The 19,601-nt window shown below is 41.7% G+C and overlaps 2 protein-coding genes across 2 annotated transcripts in view; one reads left to right on the top strand and one right to left on the bottom strand.

The window, feature by feature from the left end:
* Nucleotides 1-3,613: 3,613 nt before the first annotated feature.
* LOC141011535 (methyltransferase-like protein 27) lies at nt 3,614-8,051 on the bottom strand. The gene is made up of 5 exons (XM_073484700.1): nt 7,935-8,051; nt 7,606-7,734; nt 5,895-6,030; nt 4,243-4,335; nt 3,614-3,864 (listed from the first exon to the last, which is right to left on the bottom strand). Exons 1-5 carry the CDS (start codon nt 8,049-8,051, stop codon nt 3,614-3,616), a joined length of 726 nt encoding a protein of 241 aa, XP_073340801.1.
* Nucleotides 8,052-16,477: 8,426 nt separating this feature from the next.
* The window catches only part of LOC141011534 (collagen alpha-6(VI) chain-like), a 43,962-nt gene continuing 40,838 nt past the window's right edge, over nt 16,478-19,601 (top strand). The window contains exon 1 of the mRNA XM_073484699.1: nt 16,478-16,553. Within this exon, the coding sequence (XP_073340800.1) occupies nt 16,478-16,553 (76 nt within the window). The remainder of the gene's footprint in view (nt 16,554-19,601) is intronic.

Raw genomic sequence — 19,601 nt, 5'->3', positions numbered from 1 at the left:
ATCTATTGCTAATCAAGGGTTCCTCCTGTCCTTTAATAGGAGGTGGCGTTGTTGACATGTTTAAGTGACTCCCAGTGCCAGGCACTACAGTAGATTGTCAGAGTTTCTCAGTCAAGTGAATCTCTTTGGGTTTTTGAACAAAACAACACTCGTAAAGACGTCTCCATGGACAAAAGACATTTGAACTCATCAAAGCAAATGTTGACACATGAATACATTACAGCCTGACTGTGATGAAAGTATGAAAGCAGTTTGAACTCACCTGTGTGGATGTTTCAGGCAGAGAAGCAGATGTGAGTGTGGGAGCAGTGGTGACAGAGGCAGCTTTATCAGAGTGACTGGGAAGTCCAGTTTTTCCAGCCCAGCCTGAAGTCAACCACAACCCAACAGACAAACATTGAAGCTGCACAAACTGCCATCTGCTGCCGGTATCAGACCTCAGGCTGATACTGACTTTTGTTTTTTAAGTTACTTTTGTGAATTATGATTCAACTTCAAACACCTGGAGTGTCATCAGGTTCTGATCCGGGGACGTTTACCGACGGGAGGAGAGCTCAGAGATTACGCTTTGAACTTGTGGAATTAAAACGTGGATTTATCTTCACTCCTGTTGATCAACCTGACTTGTCCTCTGTGGTTGTTTTTTGCCTCTGTGTGGTTGTTTTGTGTCTCTGTGTGGTTGTTTCGTGTCTCTGTGTGGTTATTTTGTGTCTCTGTGGTTGTTTTGTGTCTCTGTGGTTGTTTTGTGTCTCTCTGTGTGGTTGTTTTGTGTCTCTGTGGTTGTTTTGTCTCTCTGTGTGGTTGTTTTGTGTCTCTGTGGTTGTTTTGTGTCTCTGTGTGGTTGTATTGTGTCTCTGCATGGTTGTATTGTGTCTCTGTGTGGTTGTATTGTGTCTCTGTGTGGTTGTATTGTGCCTCTGTGTGGTTGTTTTGTGTCTCTGTGTGGTTGTTTTTTGTCTCTGTGGTTGTTTTTTGCCTCTGTGTGGTTGTTTTGTGTCTGTGTGATTGTTTTGTGTCTCTGTGGTTGTTTTGTGTCTCTGCGTGGTTGTATTGTGTCTCTGCGTGGTTGTTTTGTGTCTCTGCGTGGTTGTTTTGTGTCTCTGTGTGGTTGTTTTGTGTCTCCTGTGGTTGTTTTGTGTCTCTGTGTGGCTGTTCTGTGTCTCTGTGGTTGTTCTGTTTCTCTGTGGTTGTTTTGTGTCTCTGCGTGGTTGTTCTTTGTCTCTGTGGTTGTTTTGTGTCTCTGTGGTTGTTTTGTGTCTCTGTGTGGTTGTTTTTTGTCTCTGTGGTTGTTTTGTGTCTCTGTGTGGCTGTTCTGTGTCTCTGTGGTTGTTCTTTGTCTCTGTGGTTGTTTTGTGTCTCTGTGGTTGTTTTGTGTCTCCTGTGGTTGTTCTGTGTCTCTATGGTTGTTTTGTGTGTCTCCTGTGGTTGTTCTGTGTCTCTGTGGTTGTTCTGTGTCTCTGTGGTTGTTTTGTGTCTCCTGTGGTTGTTTTGTGTCTCTGTGGTTGTTTTGTGTCTCTGTGACTGCAGCAGTGATCCGGAGGTGACCTCCACTGTCGGGTCCTTCTGTTCTGTAATGTTGACTGCTGACTGGAGCTGGAGGGGAAATGGACTTTACTTCATGAACGGAACGTTACAGAGAGGAGACAGAGAACCAGAACCAGAACCAGAACCAGAGTCTCTGCTGAGTGCTGACTTCACTCAGAGGGGTGTTCGCTGACCTTATCTTACAGCTAATGTACAGTAATCTGGCTGTTTGGGACAAATAAACATAAATGATCCTGCCATCAAACTCACTTCTCTGGCTGTGAACACACCATTAAACCTCCACTGCTGATTAAACTCTCTCTCTGTGACTCAGTCGAGCTGTGTTACAGTTTTCTTCTCGTTATGTTTGGTCTCGTTCTCAGACTTCCTTCCTCTCTGACTCTCTCCTGAAGTTACAGCAACAGACGACCAGATGAAACTCACCGTCACCTCAAGGACATTGGACGATTTCTCTGCTTTGAACTTTGTTGGAAACATTTGTAATGATGTGAGAACACAACTCAACAACATGTGGAACAAAGGTCCTGTCGTTTTTGACATTTAAAAAAATAATTCTTACAGAATATATTGAGGTATCTGTGCAGAGTCGGCCCGAGGCATGAGCGAACTAAGCGGCTGCTTGGGGCCCCCTGGCCACCAGGGAGCCCCCAATCGAGAAAAAAAAATTCAATTTTTTTTTTAAATTTATTTTTTACTTGTGTAGCCAGGTGAACAAGAGACCAAGACTGTTTTCAGACTGTTAAGACAGTGCTTTATTATTCTGTAGGGAATTATTACTGTGTTAGCAGTTTATTTTTGTTTAGGTGGCACTGTCACTTTAAGAGCGGCGCAGCGGTAGGTTGCGCGAGATCGCGGGAGATCACGGGAAATCACGGCGTTCCCGGAAGTAGCAGTAGCGGGAGTCAAAGACGAGCTGTGTCCAAATTCAGGGGCTGCATCCTTCGAAGGCCAATTATGTCACAACACTGCGCGAAGGCTGTCCCAATTCGAAGGCTCCTTCAAATGCGGGGACAGCCTTCCATTGCGAAACACCCCCACCCCAAAACACGCTGTTCCGACTTTCAAGTTTGAATTACTTCCCAATAGGGTCAGGGTTTCCCCAATAGCCTTTTCGGAATAGCGGGGTCTTTAGGAAAAATGGGAAACCCCGCCATTACGAAGAATGGAAGTCTATTTTCGGAACAGCAGGGTTTTGGAAAGGCGGGGTGTAACCTTCAAATGCAGCCTTCTTCTCCCTCTTGTCGGAGGACGCACCGCTACTGTCCTTCACGGCCTCCCATATCCCAAGATCGTTTGTGCGCCGCTCCTCAGTCCCAAAAAAGAAGAGGGAAAGCAAGAAAAATGGGGACATCAAGTGGCGCAGACTTGACATTTAAATGTAAGTATTGGGTTTATACTCGGTTTTTACTCATTTGAACATCCAACCACATATGTTAAACTTCAGCGGACTTTCAGTTAAAACACGTGACGCTGGTAATGCATTAGCATACGGCATAAATTAGCATTATGCTGTTGGCAGTAAAGCCTTAAAAGCCTTCACTTTCAAAATGTTAGACGTTCAGAAAACCATAAAATCCATTCAGTCAGCTCTCTTTCGCAGGCTTGGGTGGCAGCTATCGTGACATAAGGGTAAGGGGCGGGAACACCTGGTGACGCAACCAGGAAATACTCCGAAGGCAGAGGGCAAAGCTTTAGGAAGAACTTTGTCAGATATTGGGAACACCGGGTGCGGCCACACTGGTTCGGACACAGACTTGAAAGCTGTTTCAATAAAGATTGCTCTATCACTCCACCAGCCTCGCCTCCGCAGATTCTTTTATCACCAAACTACACACCGACACCTTTGATGAAGAAATCCCAGAAACAACAATATCTTTAAGGTTAACAACAACAACAACAATGGGAAAGGATGCTAATATTTTTGACATTTATTGAGAAATGTTTGATTCTGACACGTTACATTGGACTGTGATACAGTATGTATGAATCATATTTGTTGTAACAGAATATTTTGAATTGATTTTATTTTCTGTTGAGCGTTGCCATCTCTTCTGTACTGTATGATTAATCATCGATTTAAATCGATAGATTTCTTGTACAGGTAAACATTCCCGCTGATGTATCTCTCCTCCTGCTCGTCCTTCCTGTCTGCCTCAGTGGTCAGATATGAGTTTTCCATGTATCTGTCCGTCGGGTTGTTTCCCACCAGGCTCCACAGTCCCTCGTCCTCCATCAGCTGCAGCTCTCTGTCCAGATCCTTCTTGTATCTTTCTTCTCTTGCTCCTGGGTATAGACCTTTTGCTATACAGATGAAACCTCCTGCAACAACACAAAATATTCAGCTGTACTGACACAAAACAACTACAAAGAAACACAACAACTACAAGATACAAAACAAGATGCAAATAAACCACAAAGAACTACAAAACAAACACAAAGAGACACAAGACTACTACAAACTGATACAAAACATCAGAAAAACCACAAACAGAAGAATACTACAGAGACACAAGACAAGATACAAAATGAGACCCAAAACAACTACAAAGACAACGCAACAATAATGAGACATAAAGCAACTACAAAGAGACACACAACAACAATAGAGATACAAAAGACAGTCAGAGTTACAGTACCGGCTGAATGTGAAGACGCATAAGCTGTGCAGACTCATGCTAACAGGTGATAGCTGGTTACCTGGTTTGGTGGCGTGGCAGAGCTCCCTGACAACACTGACGGGTGCATAACCGGGACACAGAACACTGACGAGGATCACCACATCAAACATACCTGAAACCATCAACAGAAGAGGAAGAAGAACCAGGTTCACTTTCCAGAAGTCTTCCTGTTTCATATTTTACTGTTTCAAACCGGGCTCACCCTGTGGGTTCACCATCTGCAGGGACAGGCACCGGGCTCGTGTGCAGCGGGCTGTTGTTGGACTGTGCTAGTCATGGATTGGCCATAACGGCATCATGTTTGAGCATAAGATGGTTCATAAGAGTACTACACCACCTTTGGCCAAAGGTCAATAATGGACTTTGTCATATCATCAGATCTGCGGCTGTATGTCCCGGACACTCGGGTGAAGAGAGGAGCAGAGCTGTCAGCTGATCACCAGCTGGAGTTGAGTTGGATCAGATGGACACACCTGGTAAACCCAAACAAGTAATGAGGGTGAACTGGGACGGGCTGAGTCCATCATGTCTCCAACTCCCAGCTCCGGAAGATTTTCTCACACATCCTTTCTCACGAAGGTTGGAGACATGAATCTGAGTAGGCTATGTTCAAAGCCTCCATTGTAGAGGCGGCTGTTAGGAGCTGTGGTCAGGAGGTTATTGTTACCTGTCGTGGCGGAAACCTAAGGACCTGCCGGTGGACAGGTACCGAGAGGCCGAAAGGAAAGAACACTTTGAGGAGCTTCTGAACTCTACCAACACATCGAGGCAGAGTCTGAAGACTCGGGGGAAGACGTGACCACATCCATGACAGAGAGAGAGGGTCTAGAGAAAAACCACACCCTAACAAATAGTATGAACATTTCAGAAAAGCTGACGACCATAGCCATTTTTTAAATAAATATGACCTGTAGGCCCTGGTTTTTGGAAGCTCCATGCAATGTTGAACTGTGGCCCAGAACGGCTCATCTAAAAGAGACTATGTATGCCATGCTTGACTCAAGTGGCTCCCGTGCTGGGCTTAGCATGGAGCTTGCTAAGCCTCAGCCCCGGCCACCCAGCTCTCAGCCCAAGCCTCAGCCTTCATCCAAACCTGCTACAAACACACCTGCGCTCCTTTCTGTAAGGCTAAGTTTTGTCATCGTCCAGCCAGCACCTGCACCAGCCTGCTAACCCAAAACCAGAGACAGGTCCTGGGCTGGCTAGTCTCCAGCCTGGTTCACCTCCGACAGTCCCCAGTAGTCTCCTGTCGGCCATCATCCCTCTAGCTCCTGGGTCGGCTGACACCCGTCTTGTCTAGAGCATCATCCTGGGTTGGCCAATGAACCTCCTGCTTCTGAGCTGGCCGACATCTCATCTGTTTCTGGGTTGGTCAATGCTACTCTTGACCCTGGGCCTCTTCCTGGGTCGGCCGACACCCCTCCAAGTCCTGGGTAGGCGATGCCCCCTCCTGCTGACCTACAGTCAGAGCTCCAGCTGCCCTACTTATACCCTGCCTCATGGCCCAGTCCTGCTCCTGATTCTGAGCCTCTTTGCATTCATTGTAGTTATTTACTGAATAAAACCCTCATTTTTAATGATCAGCTGGGAGGGAATCAGTGTGTTTGCATGTGTGTGTGTGTGTGTGTGTGTGTGTGTGTGGGTGTGGGTGGTTGGGTGTGTGTGTTGTACCAGTCTCTGCAGGCAGCCGTTGTGTTCCCAGTAAGGCCAGTCTGAGGTCCTGGTAGAGGCTGGTCTTAACAGCTTGGTCCAGCATGCCTTTACTGCCGTCCACTCCCACAAAGTGCCTGAAGCCCAGTTCAAACATCTGAACACCAGAGGGAGACAAACAGCACCAACAGTGAGTCTGAACCTGTAGAAAGCAGCCCAGGTGATGTCACAGGGATCAGGGAGCAGCTGGAGAGTGTGGCTGGATCAGGTTCGTGATTTTTCTGAGTGTCATTGAAAAGTAAGGCAAGGCAAGTTCATTTATATCGCACAAATCAGACACAAGGCAATTCAAAGTGTTTTACAGGGGCATAAATATTACATTAAAAGAAATTAAAAATTGCATTTGAAAGACATTAAAACAAAACATTAAAACAAGTTCAGAAATACGACAGTAGGCTAATATAGAATAGGTTTAAAAGAGACAAGAATAGAAAATAAAAGTCACAGTGCAGTTCAAAGCCTTAAAATTGCTTCAGTGAAAAGCAGAAAGGTCTTCAGTCTTGATTCAACAGAGGTGAGAGCTGGAGCAGACCTGCAGTTTTCTGGGAGTTTGTTCCATAATAACTGAACGCTGCTTCTCCGGGTTTAGTTTTGACTCTACGGACTGAAAGCAGACCTGTACCTGACCACCTCAGAGGTCTGGATGGATCAGAAACCATTCAGTGCTTTATAAACCAACAACAGGATTTTGACATCTATTCTTTGACTGACAGGAAGCCAGTGTAAAGATCTGAGAACTGGAGTGATGTGATCTACTTTTTTGGTTCTTGTTAGGACTCGAGCAGCAGCGTTCTGGATCAGCTGCAGCTGTCTGATGGACTTTTTAGAGAGTCCTGTAAAGACACCGTTACAGTAGTCGAGTCTGCTGAAGATAAATGCATGGACAAGTTTTTCCAAATCCTGCCGAGACATAAGTCCTTTTATCCTGGATATATTTTTAAGATGATAGTAGGCCGACTTTGTAATTGACTTACTGTGGCTGCTGCAGTTCAGGTCTGAGTCCATGATTACACCGAGGTTTCTGGCTTGGTTTGTAGTTTTCAACATTACAGATTGAAGCTGAGCAGAGACTGTGAGTCGTTCTTCCTTGGCTCCAAAAACAATTATTTCAGTCTTATCTTTGTTTAACTGAAGAAAACTCTGACTCATCCAATCATTGATTTGTTCAACGCATCCACTCAGCGTTTAGAAGTAGAAAGCATTTATTCCTTCATAACTGCACAAGGATTCTGAATAAGCATTCCTGAACCATAATGACCTTATTATGATTGTTCTTTGTGAACCTGATGGAAACGTGCATCTTCAGTAAAACTTTGAATTGAGGAAACGGAAAGTCACTTTTTTGTATTTCATTTCAAAGGAATTGACAAATGTTTGAAATAAAATAATTGCATTTACTTTTCACGTGTAGAATAAAGTCTTTATGTTTTTAAATTTGGAGTGAATCATGAAGGTTTAATACATGTGTGACTGCGTTAAACCTTCAAAATAATATTATTAAATGGTTCATTTGGTCGAAGTAATGCTTGTTCAGCACTGGATTTCATTCCTGAAGACGTACTTAAGGAAAACATTTAGTGAATGAAGACGTGTTATATCTCAAAACTGAGCCCAACATGAAAACATGCCGTCACACCTGCAGTCTGCTCTGAAATGGACTTTTGTTTCTCACCAGTTTAGCAACCATTCCAGTGCCACAGCCGACATCCAGAACCTGAACCTCCTCACGCCTCCCGCAGAAGTTGGCGTTCAGGAAATCTACAGCCAGATGTGCTGGTCTGTAGTTTATCATCATCATATCCTGTTAATGGTACATGTGTTAGTTCTCATCAACCAGTGACCGATGACACACACACAACACCGTGACTCAGAGCAGTAACAGTTAAAGCCGATCAGCTGAAGATAAATGTGAAACTTCTGTGATAACTGACGAACTGTTCCTGATCATCAGAACACAAACGTTTCCACAGACGTGGAGGACGATGAGTTTCTGTCACTGACCTGTTCGTACGTCTGAGCCCAGCGGTCGTAGAACTTTGTGGTCTCCTTGGAATTGGCGTAATCACAGGACCGAATGGACCTCTTTATATCGTCCACAGTTCTGCTGCAGTCAGCCATGATGACGAGACGACTTCAAACCTGCTGCAGGGAAGAAACTGAACGTGACTGTCAAACCTGATCTCAGTCATCATGTTACAAGTCTAAATATTCGATTCTGATCTGTAGATTTCTGTAGATTGTCAGAGTTTCTCAGTCAAGTGAATCTCTTTGGGTTTTTGAACAAAACAACACTCGTAAAGACGTCTCCATGGACAAAAGACATTTGAACTCATCAAAGCAAATGTTGACACATGAATACATTACAGCCTGACTGTGATGAAAGTATGAAAGCAGTTTGAACTCACCTGTGTGGATGTTTCAGGCAGAGAAGCAGATGTGAGTGTGGGAGCAGTGGTGACAGAGGCAGCTTTATCAGAGCTCAGCTGGAAGTGCTGATCGGTGGAACCTGCTCAGACAGGTGCAGTCAGGTAGGACAAGTTTTCCTGGACAGTATCTGTCAGCCCACCTGTTAACACCTGAGGCAGAGAGAACTGCCACTCATATAAATTCCTGAGCTGTTCTGACCCTGAAGCCTCCCCACAGCTCAGGTGAAGAGGCTCTCCCCTCCTCCCACATCCTGATATGTTCTGATCCATACATTGATTTCTTAATCTAACACTGTGTTGAAGCCATTTTACAGATTTGCCTTATTGAGTCACAATTATGTTGAGATGTCGTGCATTTTCTGATGTGACTTGTGCTGATCATGTGTTGGAATGAACTGTGTTTTGTGTTATTGGCGTTGTAATAATGATAATTATGATGAACAGGTGTTCACTAGAGCGGAAGGGCGAACAATTTTCAACCGCACAATACAAATATGAAGCCTTTTGTTTGAGGCTGAATTTATTTATACGCAACATATATTATATCAAACTCACTTAATGATTCCAATAAAACAGGTTGTTATTAATCAATAGATTAGTTTTAATTGAACACCTGTAAAATGGAGAAAACGTATCTGAAAACTTGAGCAAAGATATTTTAACTAAATTTGAAAGACGTTGAGTGACAAGAAAGTGTCTCTGTGGTTGTTTTGTGTCTCTGTGTGTCTGTTCTGTGTCTCTGTGGTTGTTTTGTGTCTCTGTGTGGTTGTTTTGTGTCTCTGTGGTTGTTTTGTGTCTCTTTGGTTGTTTTGTGTCTCTGTGTGGTTGTTTTGTGTCTCTGTGGTTGTTTTGTGTCTCTCTGTGGTTGTTTTGTGTCTCTTTGGTTGTGTTGTGTCTCTGTGGTTGTTTTGTGTCTCTTTGGTTGTTTTGTGTCTCTGTGTGGTTGTTTTGTGTCTCTGTGGTTGTTTTGTGTCTCTGTGTGGTTGTTTTGCGTTTCTGTGGTTGTTTTGTGTCTCTCTGTGGTTGTTTTGTGTCTCTGTGTGGTTGTTTTGTGTCTCTATGGTTGTTTTGTGTCTCCTGTGGTTGTTTTGTGTCTCTGTGTGGTTGTTCTGTCTCTCTGTGGCTGTTTTGTGTCTCTCTGTGGTTGTTTTGTGTCTCTGTGGTTGTTTTGTGTCTCTGTGGTTGTTTTGTGTCTCTCTGTGGTTGTTTTGTGTCTCTATGGTTGTTTTGTGTCTCCTGTGGTTGTTTTGTGTCTCCTGTGGTTGTTTTATGTCTCTGTGTGTCTGTTCTGTGTCTCTGTGGTTGTTTTGTGTCTCTGTGTGGTTGTTTTGTGTCTCTGTGGTTGTTTTGTGTCTCTGTGGTTGTTTTGTGTCTCTATGGTTGTTTTGTGTCTCCTGTGGTTGTTTTGTGTCTCCTGTGGTTATTTTATGTCTCTGTGGTTGTTTTGTGTCTCTGTGGTTGTTCTGTCTTTCTGTGGTTGTTCTGTGTCTCTGTGGTTGTTTTGTGTCTCCTGTGGTTGTTTTATGTCTCTGTGGTTGTTTTGTGTCTCTGTGGTTGTTCTGTGTCTCTGTGGTTGTTCTGTGTCTCTGTGGCTGTTTTGTGTCTCTGTGGTTGTTTTGTGTCTCCTGTGGTTGTTTTATGTCTCTGTGTTTGTTTTGTGTCTCTGTGGCTGTTTTGTGTCTCTGTGGTTGTTCTGTGTCTCTGTGGTTGTTCTGTGTCTCTGTGGTTGTTCTGTGTCTCTGTGGTTGTTTTGTGTCCCTGTGGTTGTTTTGTGTTTCTGTGGTTGTTTTGTGTCTCTGTGACTGCAGCAGTGATCCGGAGGTGACCTCCATTGACTGCTGAGTGGAGCTGGAGGGGAAATGGACTTTACTTCATGAACGGAACGTTACAGAGAGGAGACAGAGAACCAGAACCAGAACCAGAGTCTCTGCTGAGTGCTGACTTCACTCAGAGGGGTGTTCGCTAACCTTATCTTACAGCTAATGTACAGTAATCTGGCTGTTTGGGACAAATAAACACAAATGATCCTGCCATCAAACTCACTTCTCTGACTGTGAACACACCGTTAAACCTCCACTGCTGATTAAACTCTCTCTCTGTGACTCAGTCGAGCTGTGTTACAGTTTTCTTCTCGTTATGTTTGGTCTCGTTCTCAGACTTCCTTCCTCTCTCTCTGACTCTCTCCTGAAGTTACAGCGACAGACGACCAGATGAAACTCACCGTCACCTCGAGGACACTGGACGATTTCTCTGGTTTGAACTTTGTTGGAAACATTTGTGATGATGTGAGAACACAACTCAACAACATGTGGAACAAAGGTCCAGTCAATCTTAGACAATTTTAATGCAGAATCGTCACAGACTAAATCCTTTAGGTGAATTAATGACTTTTCATTCAGCCTGATTTCAAAAACAAACACTAGCTGTCATGTGAAGGAAAGCAAACTAAACCCAGACGATGTGTTTCACTCAGTCAGATGGTAATTTGTGGCCTGAGAGTTTCCATCACTGCTGATTGTGTTCCAGAAGATTTTTTTGTAACTGGGCCCACAGTCAACTCTCAACTATTCATTCATAATTCTCACGAACTTTATCACAGTGTTGCTATTGGACAGCAGCAGGATGTTTGTTCACACAGAGAAGAGACTTTGTTTTATTAATACATGTGCAATTAAAAATGAATGTAGACATTAATTAATTTATAAAATGCGACATAGAGGGATTTTTGTGTTCATTTACCTTTATATTCCCATATTAATATATTATAGCCTATATTTATATGCTTTCAGATTTTTTCCATTTTTTGTTTATTCATTTCCCCGTATGTTTCCTCCACTTTTACTCCTCAAACTGATTTATTCCTATATTTTCTTTTTACAAATCTTTATATGTTTCGGCTCCATTATGCAAAATAAAAGGGACCGTCATTCAAAGTGTGTCATGTGTGCAGAGATTGACTATACCTGTCTTGCTCACACAAAATAATACATAAATGAATATATAGCCAAGATAAAAACATTAATAAATGCATAAAAAGACTGAAAATGAATGAATTAAATCGAAAATTAAACGATAAAGTAAATAAATGAGGGGCTCAATGCAAAGGAAGTCCTGAACGGTCGTGGGTCACACATTTCATTTTCTTCCTGCGATGACGAGTTACATTTTATTCGTTTCCTTGAGATCATGATTTATTTGTGTCGTTATCACAAAATAACAAATGTTTTTTTCCAAAGATAACAAGATCATTTTCTCAACATCTCAAGAAAACAAGTGTTGTAATCCAGAGATAGATGAAGATAAATGAATCTGTTACCTCTTATGGCCCGATCCTCAGACCAGCAGCTTCATGTCAGCTGATTATTTGGCATCTTGACAAGTGAAGCAACTGATTTCAGTGGAGAATTCAGGAAAAAAGTCATTTTAAAAAACTGTGAGATGTGCAGGACCAAATTTCAAGTCATGGCTACGAGCAGGAATAGAAACAGTGTGTGATCTCTGATAATGGGAAGTTCTGAGTCCTCAGGAGCTCACTACAATATCCCTACCAGGGATTTCTACAAATACTTACAAGTCAGGCATTAATTGTTGAAAATGTGAACATTGAAATTTTACAGTGAATTACAAAAACTGAACTTGGACAGATTTGCATCACTGAAAACATCTTGGTGTAACATGGGAAGAAATTCTGCTGCTGCCTTCCAGAATATCTATATATAATAGATACAGAGAGATGGAATATAATATTTATATTCTGACATCAGTGTGAAATCAGTAAACTTTGCTATGAAAGTCTAAATATCAGATTAAACATCATGAATGATTTAACTGGACAGAGCTCCTGCCTCAGAGAGACTCCTGGATTTCTTCTTCAGACTTCTTTTCCCTCGTGATCTGAACGAATTGTTGCCCCTGTGGATGACATTAAATAAAAACTAGTCTTAAAATTAGAGCTTGTTTCAACATTGGCTCTCACTCATCCATCTGCTCTGCCGGCTCAGCACTTGGTCCAACTTGGCCATAGAGTCATGTTTTCTTAATGATGTAAGATTAGAGTTTCAGTTCCTCCTGAAATTCCCTGGAAAACTGGATCACATGGCTCTTCAGTTAGTCTCAGACTCCCAGATCCAGCCTGAGATTTATACTCTGTCCTGTCAGCTTGTTGGTGAATGCACGATGCACGACGGAGACGATAATTTCAAATGAAGCACAACCTGATTAAGAGTCTACATCCAGGCTAACAGCTCTGTGAGGATCTTCTCAGACTGTGTCTTTGAGCTAAATGCTAACATCAGCTCACAGCTGAGGATGTTTGATAAAAACTACAGCGAGCAGCTGTTGGAGGAAATTACTCAACTGTTTTAAAGATTAAACTATATGTTTGTGAGGAGTTTTAAAGACTGAAAAAGTCAGGCTCAGCCATCATCTCCTCCTGATGATATAAAGTCAGGCTCAGCCATCATCTCCTCCTGATGATATAAAGTCAGGCTCAGCCATCGTCTCCTCCTGATGATATAAAGTCAGGCTCAGCCATCATCTCCTCCTGATGATATAAAGTCAGGCTCAGTCATCGTCTCCTCCTGATGATATAAAGTCAGGCTCAGCCATCGTCTCCTCCTGATGATATAAAGTCAGGCTCAGCCATCGTCTCCTCCTGATGATATAAAGTCAGGCTCAGCCATCATCTCCTCCTGATGATATAAAGTCAGGCTCAGTCATCGTCTCCTCCTGATGATATAAAGTCAGGCTCAGCCATCGTCTCCTCCTGATGATATAAAGTCAGGCTCAGCCATCATCTCCTCCTGATGATATAAAGTCAGGCTCAGTCATCATCTCCTCCTGATGATATAAAGTCAGGCTCAGCCATCATCTCCTCCTGATGATATTAAGTCAGGCTCAGTCATCGTCTCCTCCTGATGATATAAAGTCAGGCTCAGCCATCATCTCCTCCTGATGATATAAAGTCAGGCTCAGCCATCATCTCCTCCTGATGATATAAAGTCAGGCTCAGCCATCATCTCCTCCTGATGATATAAAGTCAGGCTCAGCCATCATCTCCTCCTGATGATATAAAGTCAGGCTCAGCCATCATCTCCTCCTGATGATATAAAGTCAGGCTCAGCCATCGTCTCCTCCTGATGATATAAAGTCAGGCTCAGCCATCATCTCCTCCTGATGATATAAAGTCAGGCTCAGCCATCATCTCCTCCTGATGATATAAAGTCAGGCTCAGTCATCATCTCCTGATGATATAAAGTCAGGCTCAGCCATCATCTCCTCCTGATGATATAAAGTCAGGCTCAGCCATCATCTCCTCCTGATGATATAAAGTCAGGCTCAGTCAGCTTCACAGTAAAACAGAGTTGCAGCGTTCTGCTGAACACCTGAAGCAGCTGGAGACTTGATTTAAAACAGAAAAAACAATCGTTTTAAATCTCCAGCTGCTTCAGTTGTTGTTCTGTTTTACTGTGAAGCTCCAGAAATGTTCATCAGCATGGGAGTATTTTTGGTTGCTCTGTTTCTTTCATGAGAACTCTTGCCAGATGTTGGACCTCAGCAACAAAGGAAGCTGCACTTAATCCCGGCCCAGTTTCTCTTAGAATAGAATAGAACGACATAAAAGCAGCCCAAGAATATTACTGATGAAACATACGGAACAAAACACAAGTAAAATCACAGATAAAATACCTCAAATGTATCATAAATGTTTAACAAATGACAAATTAGGTGTTTTCAAAAAAAATTATGAAATGAAGGAGGAGAAATAGTAAAACACTTTTTATTGCATCTTTAATACAACTGCAATTAATATGAACACTTTCAAATCAAATGAAAATGTTTCAAGGAAATTAAAATAATCATTTTTGGGAAAATATACAACTAAAATATTTGTTACATTAAAACTACACAGAATCAACATTTGGTTCAATGCAGTGGCAACTAATGTTTGAAAATGAATTTAATGATTTATTGATAATAATTTATGACCTCAAAGTTTCTGCAACAACTGCTTAAATGAACACATGTTGTAAATGATCCTCAGCGTCTCTGTGAGGCTGAATCACTCACTAGATGAACTTTAGCTCAAAAGTCAGAAAGTATGTGGAAAACATCTGCAGGATTTCACAGTCCAATAAATTCAACAGAAGTCTTAACAGGAATTTTTAAAGAGAATCCACAGAATGACCTCGGAGGACCCGGATGAGCTGATATGAAATGACACATATACAGAATCATAAATAATTATAATAATGATCAAAACCATGAAAATAAGACCGACGTTGATTTAAAAGAAAAAGGTTTCAAATGATTCAGTTTAAATCCAAAGTCTCTCTTTTATGATTCTACGTTCAGTGTTTGATTTGTCTCTGTTCATGTGGGCGACCTGCTCCTGACAGGCAGCCAGAGAGCGTTAACAACTTTTCTTCAGAATTTCTGCAGAACCAGCAGCTTCGCTCCGTTTGCTGCTGCCAGACACACAACTAACTTTTCTCCAGAAATCCTCCAGAACACGTCGTCTGTATGCGATATGTCTTCCAACAAGAAGCCCTCCTGCCAACACACACACACACACACACACACACACACACGCACACACACACACAGCAGAGAGAAGAAGCATCTGTTTCAGTCTTTCAAACAAAAGACGTGAAAATGGACGAAGCCAACAGATTTATTTACAGTCGAACAGAATTATTCTAAACAGTTTGATGAACAAAAATGTTTTTTGTTCAATCTCTGTTTGATAAAGTGCACGTATCCATAGCAACACATCTCACTCTTGTCCAGTATACAGTGGTGTAGAGATGATGTGTGTCTGCAGCTAACTGCAGTTAGCATCTCTCTGGTTCCTCTGTGGGATTATTGAACTGGGTTCTGGATTATTACAGAAAATAATCTGAAGTTTCTGATCGGTCCAGGTTCTGTTCATCCAGATAATCTCCACAGATGAACTCCACTCTGATGTTTGAAGTGTAAATTAAGTGTGTAGCAGTAAAAAGCTAATGCTAGGCTACAAACAGACGACATCACGGTCACATGACTTAAACGTCTCCACCACTGAGCGTCTTACTGCACAATTACTCTCCAGGTTTTCTATAAACTGATCAATGTACGAGTTGTAAAGTCAGAGTCAGAACAGTGTGTAACTAAAGTGGCCTGTAAAGACGGACTAGTGAGCAGATGAGTCTCCGTGTTCGCTGTGAGGACGTTTAATGTCCCCGACAACCTCTGTAGTCTCATTCAGACACTTGTTAGCAACCGCCAACCGTTTTTAACACATGAAGAGCTTTATAATTAAACTGTGGACATTTAGAGAACAAAACGTGTAAATACGTTCGAGACGAGGGAGCCAGATATAAAAAATTCCAACAGCGCTTGAAGTGGATAGAATCAGTGCCAGTTCTCCTCCGCTCACGTTGGCGAGCAGGGTGACGAGGGTGGGTCAGTTCCTCTGCTCAGTTCTGTTCAGCTGAGTTCTGCCGATCTCTATAATGGCCTAATGAATTTATTAAATGTGGCACTTTACTTGTTCCTGGATAAACAGGACGCTGCTTCTTCTGCAACAATGAAGTTCAACTTGTGTGATAAACTGTGGGGAGGAATCTCAGTGTGTGTCAGTCAATCAATCTTTATCCGTACAGCACCAATTCACAACAAAAGTCATCTCATGACACTTTTCAAACTGAGCAGGTCTAAACCAAACACCTTGATTCATTTATTTACAGAGACCCAACATTTTTCTGATGAGCAGCACTTGGTGACAGTGACGGGAAAAAAACTGCCTTTAACAGGAAGAAACCTGGAGCAGAACCGGACTCAGTGGTGGGCGGTCGTCTGCCTCAACCGGTTGGGTTGGTTGTGCTGGTTGCTGTGGACTGTAATCATTGTCTTTGTGTTGTGTATTTGTTATCTGAGCTCGTATGTCCAGTTCTGTACCTGTTTGATGATCTTCTTTCCATAAAAAACAAAGATTTAGAGCTTAAATTAAGGATCTCTCCTGGACCACCAACACCTGGTGTCCTGCAGCCTCACTATCAGGAAGGCGCTGTCGTGCTGCACGGCTCTGTGGCCTGTCAGAGGTCTGAACCCACCGGCCTCCTTAGAACAGCCGACATAATGAAAGACCCGTCCCGTCCCAGACGCCACCTGTTCGACCGGCTGCCCTCTGGTCGACGCTTCAGGTCCATCAGGAGTTTGACACACAGTTTACCGACAGCAAGCAGCACGTCAATGAAAAATAAAACTAAAGAGCGCCTTCTTTTTGAATAGAATGAAGGGGTTTTTGACCCTTCAGAAATATTTTGATCCAGTTAAAGTTGATAATATCGTGGACGTTTTTTGTGATTGTTGAGGCCTGTAATGTAAAATTGCAATGAAGTTGTGATGCTTTTAGGTGATTTTTGCAATGAGGTTGCGGGAGCAAGTGAGAATTAAAAAATAGTTGCAATTTTTTTTTTGTATAGCTTTTATTAAGAGATAGTTCAGGTCCTTGGATACAGGGTAGTATGAGGTACTTAGTCCTGCAGTAGATGATGGTTAGCCACCTAAAATAAGTCTTGCTGCTGGTACCGAGCTGACCATCATCTACTGCAGGAAATACACTTACTGGGGATAAGTACCTGGTACTGTGCATCAACAGACCTGAACTATCCCTCGCTCCGGTGAGAATAATGGCAAATAAACGAGTTTCAGCAGTTCTCTTGTGTTTTGTAGTAACAAAGCGTTTGTCAAGCGACGACTTTCTCTTGTTTTCCATCACGATGGTGCAAAACAGATTACCTCCGCTTTCATGCAGAACATCAGGGACTTGCTCGGTCTTCAGTTTTGTAGGTACATGTGAGAGTTGTGCCGAACACGTCTGCATCTTCAAAATCTGAAAACAAGGACGAGAGTCACAACATCACAAAATCCTGGAGGGACTGTAGAAATGTTAAGATCTCCCTCTACATCAGAGACATTGATGTGATCTCCTTTCTCACCTCATGTGACTTATTTTTCTGAATAAAGTTAAGAAGAAGCTTTTCATAACAGCCGGTCTCATGTTTGCTGACATCAGTGGAGGAAAAGACAATAATGGCTCCTGACTGGCCGGCTGCCTGCAGCCAGTGTGAACGAGCTGCAAACATGTCGGCTGTTGTGTAAAATGACCACAGCTGCCTCTGTTATTGTGTCTACTGGATTCATTCTGCTCACACAGCTCTCCTGTTCAGTGTGATCATAACTTGAATTTAATGTAATTGATATTTAATCGCTTCATTATTTTATTTGATATAATTGTTGACAAATGCACATTATTGTATATTTATGCTAACCCTCTATTATTAATACTCTGTGCTGCTTTGGCAGGTCATAAGTTTTTCATCTGTCATGCCCGATAAAGTTTATTTAAATTTGAAAAAAATATATGTATTTTTCAGACATACAAAGAGCATCTTCCCCATTTTAAAATCACAAGAAGTAAAACGCTCTTCAGCAACAGACATAGTGACGTTTGGACACTGATCATATCCCACTGAACGATATTTGAAATGGAATGAAGCCCAGCGACCGCAAACAACCTGAAACAGGAGTGGAACGAGTCCGCCCACAACACACTGCCGTCCTTAACCCTTCATACATTTTACCATTTTTTAACTTTAATTTTTGGATCATCTTGTTTGCACTGCATACATTTTGGTGAGGGTGTTTGTTATTTTCATTCTTCTTTTAAATTTAAACCGCAGCTCATATTAATACTGATACTAATACTGATTTTTTTCTCACCCTTGGCCCTAATACTCTTCTGTAATATTACAGACATACAGCTAAATCTGTTGTACATATTATGAACCATTAAAACCAAATAAACTATTCTGTCATCCCACTGTCATTACAGCATGCATCCAATGTTATCAGGCTTTTATTTTACAGTCCTATTTTTTTCTAAATAGGGTGATTTACCTTAATCTTAGCCCACAGGCCAAACACACATTATCCCTCATGTCCTGTGGGGGATGTGCCTCATTAGGAAACTTAACCCTCATGCAACTGATAAAAGAACAATTTCATTTTAAATCAACAATGTCATCACATAAACAAAAGGTATTTAAAGGGTTAAAATCCCGAAAAAAGAATGGATATTTGGTCCTTATCATCAGGACTGATGTTGGCTGAAAAATGTTACCCACTGAAAGTTGAAAATAAAATATATTTTGTACTTTTATGACAGTTTTTTGACATGGGACATTAACTAAACTAAACTAAATCAGGTCTGAGTCATTTCTGTCAGTTGCATGAGGGTGAATTTGACCAGCATCATGTGTTGCACCATGGACACATAAACTGAGTCATAAATAAAATCAATCATCTTTAAACAAAATCTGGTTTTGTGACAGAAAATCCTAAACAGACTGACTTTGTAATGGCCGTTGAGAATCATGGGTAATTTTAGCCTTCCGCTAATCAAAACCGCCAAAAAACAAACCTTTATTTATCAGAATCGAGGCAGAAATAATGAAGTCTAACGGCCGTGACGTCAACACACGGTCCTGTTGAATCAGCAAGGACACTTTGCCGATTTGTTGTTGAGAAATATATATATACATATATATATATATATATATATATATATATATATATATATATTGTATATATATATATATATATATATACAATATATATATATATATATATATATATATATATATATATATATATATATATATATATATATATATTGTATATATACATGTATATTGTATATATACATGTATATTGATCCACAAAGGCAACGTTTGGCTGAATGCAATCGTTATCTTACCTGAGTTGTTACCAGACATTTCCCCTCTTAACTCCTCATGTGGTTTGATTTGAACAGATATCTGAGGCTCTCAGAGGGAAAACGCTGAAATATTTCACAAAAAAGCCGAAGATTAGACTAAAGTTGCAGAAAAATATTACAAACTTGTGAAACAGAACTTCTTTTCTCAGACCTTTCTTGTGAACCCTTGGAGGGGCCCGACCCAGAAGTTAGGAACCAGTGGATGAAACTACCTAATAGTTTATAAAGTATTTACAGCGACAACAGAATGGATGCAATATTAATAATCTAATGATTAATGATCCAATAATATATCAGTCACAGGACCAGTGTCTACAGAAGGAGTTTGACTTTTTGGCTGATACATTCCTGTACTTTTACTTCAGTAGGATTTTGAATGCAGGACTTTAACATTGTTGTATTGCTACTTTGACTTGAGTA

Source organism: Pagrus major, chromosome 17, assembly GCF_040436345.1.
Source record: "Pagrus major chromosome 17, Pma_NU_1.0".
Taxonomy (NCBI): domain Eukaryota; kingdom Metazoa; phylum Chordata; class Actinopteri; order Spariformes; family Sparidae; genus Pagrus; species Pagrus major.
This window is presented reverse-complemented; position numbering and strand designations above follow the sequence as displayed.

Bases quoted from the DNA above. Each gene is read 5' to 3' on its own strand.
- LOC141011535 (XM_073484700.1), bottom strand. From the start codon at position 8,051: ATGGCTGACTGCAGCAGAACTGTGGACGATATAAAGAGGTCCATTCGG. The intron at 7,735-7,934 runs GTCAGTGACAGA...TACCATTAACAG, and splicing joins GGGCTCAGACGTACGAACAG to GATATGATGATGATAAACTA. The intron at 6,031-7,605 runs GTGAGAAACAAA...TCTGGTGTTCAG, and splicing joins CTGGAATGGTTGCTAAACTG to ATGTTTGAACTGGGCTTCAG.